Source organism: Podarcis pityusensis (genome assembly GCF_964106645.2).
Source record: "Podarcis pityusensis genome assembly, chromosome: 2".
Classification (NCBI taxonomy): domain Eukaryota; kingdom Metazoa; phylum Chordata; class Lepidosauria; order Squamata; family Lacertidae; genus Podarcis; species Podarcis pityusensis.
This window is the reverse complement of record NC_138029.1, coordinates 74,725,852-74,737,949: the sequence shown is the minus strand read 5'-3', so window position 1 is coordinate 74,737,949 and position 12,098 is coordinate 74,725,852. Positions and strand designations below refer to the sequence as shown.

Below are 12,098 nucleotides of genomic sequence, written 5' to 3'. Positions count from 1 at the left end.
TGTTGAGCAAGCTGCCTTGAAGTCACACTCAGTAGAACGGAAGCTCATTCCCTACATTCCAGGTGTGGGGGGGACAAATTCCAAATGCTGGGACTAAGAAGGAGCGAAACAAAGCCAAACAGACATGCCAAATGGCACTGTTGTTCTAAATTTGTGAATGGTGTACGAACAGTTATTTCTACTCCATTATTGAATAGAAGGGTGTGTGGTTTTGATCAGTGCCTTCATAAGAGACTACTGGAAGCCATATGAGCTAGTCTGTTTACCAAACAGGAAAGCCAAGGTATGTATAACAAATAAGTAAAAGTATTGATTTGCATGACTGTAGACTGAGTCTTGAAGCTATAGGTGGTATCCAGTGAAGTAGTTATGGCGTATGGGATGATAGGGGAGGCACTGTACCTATGGTGGGGGACACATCATGCTCCTTCTTGGGTAGTTTGTCCACGTTTGGTCCCCAACCTATACTGAGCTCTCACCGGTAGCTCCTAGAAGCTGTCAGTGTGCAACAGTCCCCAAACTCCTGGAATGGCCTTGACTAACTGACTGAACCAGGTGAGGGTAGCTGATGGGTTTGAAACCCTAAGTGAGTTAGGGACTTCCCCTGCATGTGAAGACAGGTTCTGGTGGATTGAACGGATCTGGTGGATTGAACGGATGAGACCAATAGTGGGTCGAACAGTCAAGAAGGTGGTTTCTGCACGTGCTGTAGAGTGAAATTAGGACAGGAGGGGCTTGTCAAACTGGGAAGGAAGCCCATCTAGGAGAAGGAAAACTCTGATCCTAAACTTCGGCTGTCTTGTGGGATATCTTCAGGAGAAGAAGAGGATGAGGAGTAAACCCTACACAAATCCAGAGTGGAGTCCCTAAGACAGTTGGATGGTGCCCTGTATGTCTCCTTCCAGCAACTCCTGGAGCTAAGCTGGTGCCAAATGTATTGCTCTGTTTTCCTTTGGACCACATTAGTGATCCTGAGAGGGGGATCTTGTTGTCTGGGCAGTCCAGGACCTCCATACTGCTCAGGCTTGCACTCTGGGGAGGTCACTTCGGTGCTGCTAACACAGCAGTTTGGCTTCACCTGCGGAAGCGCACTCCACTGTCTCTTGAAACAGACAGATGCCAACAAAGGTTAATCTGAAGTCCTGCCTCAGATTAAGGCCTGATGGAAACTCTATTTATAACCAAACCAAACCCAGCTTTAGCAGGATTGGTGGCACCTAATGTTATTTATCAATGTTAGAGTGCACGTCAGAAGTCTTGTGCTATATATATTGAGCACGGCTTCCTTCACTCTTTTTAGACAGCAGGAGAAAGTAAGGTCAGCCATTTGGAAATTATAAACAAGTTACCTCGTGGTAAATTTGTTTCAGTTGATAAGCAACACAGTTGTATAACAGATAGACATTGTTAATTATCACCTATCTAATAAGAAATTCTCTAAAAGTGGAATTCATTCTTCACACAACAGAATTCAGGCTAAATCCCTAGAAGACCAGTATAGTGCTCCTGGGATGAAAGGAATCTGGGTTGATGTTCTCTTAACTCTAGTTAAGGCAGAATTAAGCAGAAGATGCTAAAGCAATAACACAAAGTACTACAATGCTGTTTAATCTGTTCTATTGGACCTCATGTTGTTTGTATTAAACCAAGAGCTTGCAGAGAGGTGGTCTTTGTATTCCAGCTTCTCCACTGAGGTTTTAGTGGAAAAGAAACATTAGAGGAAGTGTTAATAGATCTAAATGACATATTAATGGTTACTAAGGTAACCTTGAAAGTAGCTTCACATGCAAGTGAAACAGTTAAAAGAGCCTATGTACATCCTGACACCTGCATAGCACCTAAACAGCATCAACAGAATGTCTTCTACATCTTTTCCCATTTCATTTTACGACTGACCAGTTGTAGACTCCAAGGCTTACTTACTGGATTTCTTACCCACCCTTCATCATAAGGTCCAGAATAGATTACAACAATATGAAAATACAGTATTAAAATCGGATTAAATAAGTTACAGGCAGAAGAACATGGGGAACAGGTGTCAACATCAGCCAACATTTTTTCTCTCCCAAGACCCAATTGTTCTGTTTATCAATCTACTCTGATGAAGAGTTGAGAGCTTGTACACCTTTTTGTGTTATTTTGGTTGCCAATAAAGATATTGTCCTAATATGGACATTGGAAGTATTCAAATGCTAGTTTGTTTGTTATATTTTTTTAAAAAATATCAATGTGGTTTACAATCTCTATATAATAAACACACATAATAAAAACACATTTAAAATCAGAGACCATCAGCTAACTATTATGGAAATATATTTCTGTAACTGTCTGCATAAACCTGGCAACACAGTGAACTTTTCAGCAGGTTGAAACAGAAGGTGCCTGCTGAATCTTTATCGGCAGAGAAAGGTTTTATTTCATGTTGATGCCAAATTGAGCCTCGTTAGCTCAGGGGACAACCAACGTCATACCTGCAGATGATCTCAGTGAACGAGCTGGGATATAAGGGTTTAGACGGACCTGAAGGTATCCTGGACTTACGTTGTTCAGGGCTTTGTAAATTAATACAAGGAATGGGTTTTAAAGGGTAAACCTCTCACAAGATGAAGGTGTTCCTCTGATATATTTTCAAGTGCCAGGCATCCCTTTAACTTCAGTGACTTCAACATTTTTACCTGCTGCCCATATGTCAGTGTCTACCAAAGGGCCTAAACTGCCGAATAACCAACCATCAAACCATCAGGCAGTGACACTGGTATCTGCTGCTTAACTGAACAACAGCAAGCAAAAAACATTAAAGACTCAACATCTTCTCTTATGAATACAGCTCAGCCTCCTTCTCAGTGGGAGCCTAAGAAGTAGGCAGCTAGTAGCTGTCTGTCTGATGTGTCTTCAGGATCTGGCTCCCTGGACATTTTTATAATTTACCACTATTACAAAAGGAACGTATTTTATTATCGTATCTATTTTGAACTATTACATGCATTTTGCTATGTTTGTGATACACGCCATGGAACCTCATGGTTGTTTAGATGACAACAAATTTATACGCCATGTGTAATGCATACAGTATTTATAAATAGCAGTTGCAGGCGATGTATATTTTTGTCCTACAAGATGTGAGCATATGGGCAGATCCCAGTAGCTAGCAAGTCTGCAGTACTCTAGCAACCGTATCAGGAGAGCTACAGATAGCACTGATGTCATGCTCCTCTCAAGATTGCAGTTGCTTCCTTTATATATGCATAAATCTTTTTTACCTGTCACCATAGGATAACAATCACTATCAAGATGTCATCTAAAGCAATTCAATATTCCAAATAAGACAGATAAACAAGAATTATGTGATGAGAACAGTTAAATGTGGCTTATCCAAGAGAAGATACAGACCAAAGCACAATCATGTTCTTTCTTGGATGTGTTACATGTCCAAGGATGGACAAAGCAGTCTATTTCAGTTTCTTTCATTTTGTCAGTCTTAAGATCAGTTCACCACATTTCATCATTAATTTGTAATTTTTAAAAACAAGTCCTCACAAACATTTATCAGCATTTTAGCTGTATTTCTCCTAATACAGTAAACACTTTTTATTATGTAATTTTGCCTAATGTGCTTATATTTCCCAATGTAATGTGTTAGGTTGCATTTCCCCTCTTGCATATGCATTTTTATGTACATTTTAATGTACATTTTATGCATTTTTTGCTTATATGTGCATATTTGTACGTATTTTTTGGTTGGAAACTGTACCACAAAATTTGGGATGATGTGATTTTTCAAAGGATTGTTTTTTGGGAAGTGTGAATTAAGAAGGCTCACATTTTAATTTATGAACCATGGATAGCATGTCAGAGAGGAGAAAAGAGAGAAAATGATTCCTTTGAATAACCCCAGCAAATAACCTGTGCTTCCTGAAGAGGTCAAAGAGAAACAGCAGCAGAAAAAAATAGCAAGCAGGAGATAGCATGTCTGATACTGAGGGATGTGATTGGGCCATCTAATTCAGTACTGATTGGCAGCAGCTCTCCAGAATTTCAGATCCGAATCTTTTCCCAGCTCTTTCTTGAGATTCTAGGCATTGAACCAAGTGAAACACACACTCTACCACTATCTATGGCCATAAGAACCCTTTGGGATAAAGAACTGCATTTCCACAGACACACACCCATATCACACCCCCACCAAAGCCATCAAAAGGTAACTGAATGGAACTATAAGCACCAGTTGTCCTGTTTTGAAGAGGGCAAACATTGTAATTAGAGTCTAAGAAGGAACTAATGTGTAAAGATTAGTGTGAACATTAAGCCCTCATAGTTGCTGATAAACAGCTGGCCTTTCTCTTCCTTCACATGACACAAAAAAGCCTGGGCCATAACATCAGGTGAAGTTGGCTTTTGCGATCAGGGTGAGAGAAGGAGAGGAAGTTCTGGTAGTGCAGGATATATTCTTAAACACGCAGGCCATCACCAGGTTAAGAGTATTTAAGCCCTTTTGCCTTCCCTACCAACTTCTTTGAAAATTCTTGCCACCCTTTCTTGGGAATAGTGCAGGTGTTTTCCTGTCAACTCAGGACCAGATAGAAATTCTTAACCTGTCTGTATACTGGGCAGCCAACCAAGGTGTTTGTTTTTGTTTCTTTTGCCTACTCAAACCTGGTGGTTTGCCATCTCTGTACTCAGGTGGTTTGAGGGCAGTTTCAGTGGAGGTCCTGTTAATGAGGTAAATTAGCCACATTTAGAAAGGTGGTGTGTGAAGGTGAACAGGTAAGGAATGGGTTAAAGTGAGTACTAGGTAGTTAGCCACTCTTCAGAGTGATAGGTGCTTCCTATCACTCTGGGCCTGTGGGATCGATGGGCAAGATACAGAGCACCTTTGAGTCACTCCATGGGAGATGTGGGACCCCAGCAGCTCTTGAGAAGGTTTCCCTACTCCCTACTCACCTGAGTGGGCAGGCCTTAAGGGAAAGAGCAGGGATAATTCCTGCCACTATCATTAAGCAGGGGTTTGCTCACCTCATACAGGTAATGCTGTATAGATCAGATAGCTTCCTAAACTGTCACCATTTTCTGCCAAATTTAACTGTAAATTAAACATGTGGCTCTAGTGCCACCCAGCACCTTGTGCCTTGCTTCTTTATTTCCACCTCTGTTCACAAGGTCCATTTCCCCCATTTGTTCACAGGGGTGATTGGTTTTCTTTCTTTCTTTTTTGCTCAATTGCACATTTTTCTGGGAGTCTATGGCAAAAAATACATTTCCCATGAAAATGATGATGAATAAAAGAATACCAATAAAGCCAAGAATAGCCTTTTAGTCTTGGAATAGCCTTCTGCTGTCAAAATACAGCATTCACTCATAAATTTGGCAACAGTTAAAAGAGAAGATGGTAAGCCACAAACGTGATACAGGTCCTCACATATCAACACTCCATATGTTCAAACTGCATTAAACTACAAAATAACCAGCTCTTTGAGCCTCCTTTAGAAACAAACAACAGTTATCTTGTTGGCTAAAGGATCTATACTAGGACAACAATGAAGAATCTCTGTCTTAGATAAAGTATCTAAGAAGGCAAGCGCAGTATGAAATGAAGTTGTGAACTAGTGTATATCATTTCTGACAATTACTGATTTAGGAATAGTATGAACGCAAAATTTACTCAAATCTAAACCACCATTCTGGTTATACATTAAATAGCCTTGCTTGTTATAGTAATGCATTGTAGCTTCATATAAATGGGAAAGGCCATAGAGTAGTGGCAGAGCATACGTATTTATTTTGCATAAATATGCATGTCAGTCTTCAGTATAAAATATCTTCAGGGCAGCTAATAATAAAAGAATTATACAAAGTCTCAAGTTTATTCCTTCTTGGAATCCCTGGTTTAAAAGACTCCCCAAGTTGCTTCCAGTCGAAATAGAAGTGCTGGGTTAGATGGACCAATGGTATAAAGCGTATCTTTGCATCTTTAAAAAATGGACTGTTTTCCAATACAAGAGGCATATTACTAGAATTGAACTGAGCAGATTTCCTCTAGTATTTCATAGTAGCATACCTGTGATATCTATTTGAGCATCTTCAGCTTCTGCTGCTGCTGCAGCTGCTGCTCTGCTTTTCTTCTCCAACTCTTTCATTTCAGGCACGTAGAAGTCCCCTTGACGGGCAAGGGGGCATACAAAATAGATTTTGTTGCCTTTGTAGATTTCCAGTCTGGGATGGGCACACAGTTTCCGCTCCTAAAAGAGATAAGACACACAGCATTGAAAACGTTCCCCCCACTCCCATTGTATTACAACAAATGCATACATCCACAGACAGATTTTCCAGAGGCCCCAGGAAGGACCTGCATGTGCCCAGGTGGCCCTAATCTATATTAACTGTCTCCTCCACCAACCACTTCCCTACTTTGGTCCCCTCTGGAATTGCTGCTTCTTTATCCCCATAGTCTAGGGGTGGGGATCTAAGGCCCAGGTTCCAATACAGTGGTACCTCAGGTTAAGTACTTAATTCGTTCTGGAGGTCCATACTTAACCTGAAACTGTTCTTAACCTGAAGCACCACTTTAGCTAATGGGGCCTCCTGCTGCTGCCGTGCCGCCAGAGCCCAATTTCTGTTCTCATCCTGAAGCAAAGTTCTTAACCTGAAGCACTATTTCTGGCTTAGCGGAGTCTGTAACCTGAAGTGTATGTAATCTGAGGTACCACTGTATAGCCCTCTAGGCTTCTCTGTCAGAACCTTAGGATTCTCCGTGGGCCCCACACTCCCTCTCCATGAACCATACTCTTCACCAGAAACTCTGTCCTGCAAGCTCCACAAGTGCTTTTGCCTGGCTGGAATGTGCCTTTGAACTGGCACATCCTTGCCTGGAGGAGACTTGTGTGTGTGCACAGAGAAACCTCTGCTTTTGCTTGGCCGGAATGGAGCCAACTGTACATGGTGAGAGTCACATGTACATGGTGAGAGTCACAACCGTTGCTCCACTCACCTTTGCCTCTGGCCCCACCCACCACTGGCATGCAGCTCCCAGAAGCATGGCCATTGGCAAATGTGTCCCCCAGACTGAAAAAGATTTCCCACCCTTGCTCTAGTCCCTATAGGCCTATACTTTATTGCAACGCACTGTAAAATGGAAATTTTATTATTCCTCCCCTGCCTATTCATGTCTCCATTTCCCCTCTTCTTCTTTTGTTTCTCTGTGCCTATCTTTTTTTTTTTATTCTGTGTAGAGGCCTGTCATATCATACCGTATAAATAAGTCACAACTTTCGAGATCAGCAAATCCCGAAATGTGATATCTCAGCACTCCAAGGAGATTGGCATGCATACCGAGACATATTTGTCCAATTCCCAATTCTTCTGTCATTTTCCGACACCGGGAGACCAAATTTTAAAATGTTTGATCATCTAGTGAAAGGGGGCAAGAGCCCTCATGCTCCAAGATAAAACAGATAATAAACTGCAAAAGGTGGCTTAGCAGATCAATGAACTATATCTCTGAAGCAAATCCATATTCCATTGTTCAGAATTCTAAAACTTCTGCCTTAAGCATCAATATAAAATACTCTGGGATTCATTTCAGAAAGAATATGCAACACAATCAGTGGGTAAAATAGCTTTAAAAAGTTCAAATTTTCAATCCTTCCTAAATTATCATGCTATTAATCATGTTTCCACATTATCTTCTCCCGATTCATTTATATACCAAGCTCAGCTGGTGTAAAAGCAAAATGGTAGAGCACATAATTTCTACACAACATGGCCAGAAGTTAGTCCTGGCTGATCTAGTTAAAAGATAGAAGAAAGAAGAAGAAGAAGAAGAAGAGTTTGGATTTGCTATCCTGCCTTTCACTCCCTTTAAGGAGTCTCAAAGCGGCTGACATTCTCCTTTCCCTTCCTCCCCCACAACAAACACTCTGTGAGGTGAGTGGGGCTGAGAGACTTCAAAGAAGTGTGACTGGCCCAAGGTCACCCAGCAGCTGCATGTGGAGGAGCGGAGACTCAAACCCGGTTCCCCAGATTACGAGACTACGGCTCTTAACCACTACACCACAAAAAAAGACCACACCCCGAAATCCTGGGGTGGTGAGGCCAATTAGTATCAAACCATTATTTACTCAGTATAAGGCACCTATCAAGTTTATGAATTTGCCTGGCAAGCAATACATAGATGAAGCCAGGTCATCTGTTTTTGCAGGTAATTAACCTATTAATATTTACTCATTTACTGCTCATGGTGTTTTTGTCATCTAAAAGAAAGAACAAAGTAGAACCTTCTCTCTCTGCATGTTATTGAGAAGTAGTCCAATGGCCATGCAGGTAAAGTTGTCCCCCATCCCCCCCAGTGAGGTCTCTTTCCCCTCAACTAGCTGGCTCTGTGCAGCTACTGCAGTGGAATGCACTTCCGGCCCTTCCGGCTGAGATCCTTATAAGTTCCTTTCACATTGCATCCCCAGCAAGGGAAGGACTCTCATGCAGGACAACAGCAGACCACTCCCTCATGGAGTGGCAAGCCTGCCAGAATCATCTTGTCTGCAGAGCACTGGGCCAATATCAGCCCCTGAAGGTACCATCAGTGGGCCTGGGAGCACTGGTTCTAGATTTTGTGCCATTCATTTATTTTAGTACAGTAGCACCTTGACTTATGTCACCCTCAGGTAATATAAACTGCGGGTTGCAAAAGCGGCAAACCCGGAAGTGTTTTGCCGTGCACAGAAGCACTCTACCGTGCCGTGCGCATACGCAGAAGCAGTCCCTCCAGTTGTGGAAACCTCGGGATCTGACTGGAGCTCCGGAATGGATCCTGTCCGAACTGGAGTTACCGCTGTACTTAAAATTGTAAACTGCTTTGGATGCCTTAGCAGAAAAGGTAGTTTATAACTGCAATAATAAATATCCCTCCCTGATCCAATCAGTCTCCTCACCCACTACTGCCCTTGGCCAGGCAGTGCATTTCCCCTGGCCTTGCCCTCTCATTGATGGCATCACTGCACCACAACTGCCATTACAACTACAATTATTGCTCACAACTACATATGCCAAATGCAGCAATAAAGTGAGGGCAAGATTTGAAGCATCGCAGAAAAAGTAAAGTGTCTTTGATCTCGCAAGGGGGTCTTTCCCTCTCATTCCACTCACTTCAGCCTAATTCTACCCTAAACAACCTGGAGGCAGAAGTAAGTTAAGAAATAGTTATCGCTTCCACACTAATACTGAGTCAAGAGGACAGGGTGTATTTGAAGAAAAGATGGGGAGTGGGGATGGAAGATTAATATTGGATGATATCTGGGGGAAGTTTAATAATAATATTTATTATTTATAAGCTCCTCAGACACTCAACATGGTACAGTTTTTTATATATATTCTCTCAATTTTGTCTTATTTATCTATTCTATATAAAATAGTAAGGCACCCAGAAAATACTGCATGTTACTTTTGACTGGGGATTTTGTTTTCATGCGGTAAGTGACCCTGAATCTTTGAAGCACAATAACAGCACCAAAAATTTAAACAAACATGAAAACAAACTAGCAGAGACCTAAAGTGCTTTACCTCTGTGTTTTCAAAACTAGTTTTCTAATTCTATGGGAGACAGAAACCCTAATATTTTGTTCCAAGTTTCAGGTTTAAAATGTGTTTGTCCTAGTGATCAATTTGGCCCAGGGACTCACATTTCTCTTTGGTTGCTCCCTGGAAAACAGATGTTAGTCTGCTGCCCATTTCTAAAGCATTTTGCAATGTTGACCCAAGCAACGGGGTTTTAGAGGAGGCCAGCTGCTGCTCCTAGCAGGGAGCTGACACAGCCAAAAACCTTCCCCTCTGCATGTATGTAAGACTCTTCTGAAGAAGCCCCAAGCTTCACGGAGTAATTAATCCAATCCAGGAAACACAGATAAAAGTAGCTCCATCAAGGAAAGTTCCAAAATAGTGTTTGTCAGAGCCTGATGACTCCTGCCTTTTCCTTTTCCTTTTCCTTTTCCTTTGCCCTCGTCTTTAGATACAGTCCCTTGATTCTAGGTGAATCCCTGGCTTTTAAGCATTCCACACTGCTTGATGTGCAGCACCCGTTTGGGAAGTCTACAAGTGCCAGCTGAGCAGGAGAGGGGGCGGATGGCAAAAGCGGGTTTTAGATGGATCAAAGAAGCAAGGCCCTGATGAGCTGTGCAAGGAATGGACTTTGCACTGAAAGAACAGCTGGCCATTCTAATGAACGCCCACATTCTGCCCTCCCAGCAGCTGTGTTGCTTGACATGTATTATGGTTTGCATGGAGCGTGTGCCTGAGGAGTGGGGAGTGAGATTCTTTGCTAAAATGCTACAAATGGGTGGGAAGGAGGATTAGTTGCTATCCTCTAAAATAAATGTCATCTACATTGTGCGTACAGACTTCTGCTCATGTCCCCAAATAGCCCTTGTTGATCAGAGTGTTGCCAGCATACTCTGTAACATGCTGGCTGCTCTGTAGCCAGAAGGCCTGTGAAGCAAACTCCCCAAGAAGGCTGGAAATGACATCACACAGGGCTGTACCGTATCAGCAGAAGAGTGGATGGAAAAGGAGGACACGTTTAGAAGGTCAAATGAATGGTAAATAAAGGGGAGGGGGACACCACAGGGAATGTTAACCCACAAATTAGGAGGTCAACTTTTTCTTTTTAGGTGACCAGCTCATATTCACCCAAGGCTGTCTGACAGTTTTTCAGCAGTGATGACAGTAAAGAGAGTTTAGAAGTCCCAGTCTACTGCATAATGAGAAAAATTTCCTCTATCATCTGTTGATGTGGACTCAGTTCCATGAAAGCTTATGCCATAATACAATTTGCTAGTCGCCCAGCTATTCTCCTCACTAACAAAAACAGACATTATTTTAAAATTGAATGGTGTGTGTACATGTGAAGAGCAGCACTGAAAAAATAATGGGGGGGGGGGAGGTTGACAAAAAAATTGCTGCAAGCTAGTCAAAACCTTCTCTGGGAATTGAAACTTACACAGACTGTTGATAAGTTTAAGTGCTCTATTTTTCCTCCATTTCATAACCAATAAGAACTGAATGGGAAGTCTTAAGGCTAAGATATGGAAGTGACTAGCTCTGACAAAGTTTTATTGCTTGTCAATGCAGATGTCAGTCACTGTCCAATAGCTATCCATGACACTTGCACAACCCAATCCTACTATTGCTTTTGCAAGGGAAATAAATTTGCCAGGTGACAATAATCGTCTCCATTTTCTCAGCAACAAAATAGTCTAATATTCCAACAACAGAAATCGTACCTTGAGCTCATGCAGAAATAAAGCTTCCCATTGATTAACCATAGTTATGGGATTAGGAGCAGTCTATGGTCAGTGGCATTTTATCACCATGTTATTTGTTTGTTTGTTCTAAACACGTCTTAAGTTTAGGCCCAACTGCACTATTACTTTCAACAAATGTTTTTAACATGAATTAAAGAATGGCTTTTTAAAAAATGTAATGATGTGCTCAGAATAATTTCCTTCTAGCTTCATGGCTATGTCACACCCATAAATAAAATAAATAAAACTAGTATGCAATGATGTATATACACACAAAAAGTACTATACCCCCTGAAGTGTGGAAAGTCAATTGCAATTCCATATGTAGCTTACCGCAGAAGAGCAATGACTAGGTAGTACTAGGGAGTCACCAACCTTGAGGCAACCCAGGTGAAAAATCATTACAATGCAATTCCATTATGTTGCTTCAATGTTAATATAGTGCAGTGTGAGAAAACACTTCCTTGGAGTCATCTAAAAGAGTACCTTTTTCTCCAGCATTTTCAGATTCACAAGAGGAAATAGAAGCAAAGAGGAGCTGATTTATTAGCTCTGCAGGGAAGTTTGCCTCAATCTAATTATTAAAACCAAGATCTGATTAATTCCTCCACCACCCCAACTTCCTGGTAGCTTAAGCAAAATCCTGCCTATGAAAAAAGCACTATATATAGCCAATCATGTCAGACATCAACTGCTTCCAGGGGTTAGTGATTTCCAGCATTTTGCAGACATAGATAGCAACGTGTAGGTATACTTGTAAAATCTCTATTCTCACACCAGTGACCATTGCACACCCATCCCCATGCTTTAACA

At 41.6% G+C, this 12,098-nt stretch overlaps 1 protein-coding gene across 4 annotated transcripts in view; it reads right to left on the bottom strand.

Moving 5' to 3' along the window:
* TEX264 (testis expressed 264, ER-phagy receptor) overlaps nucleotides 1-12,098 on the bottom strand; it is a 149,869-nt gene that overhangs the window by 27,757 nt on the left and 110,014 nt on the right. For all 4 annotated transcript variants that reach the window (XM_080996487.1, XM_080996490.1, XM_080996489.1 and 1 more), the window contains one exon: nucleotides 6,056-6,236. In XM_080996487.1, the coding sequence (XP_080852613.1) occupies nucleotides 6,056-6,236 (181 nt within the window). The remainder of the gene's footprint in view (nucleotides 1-6,055; nucleotides 6,237-12,098) is intronic.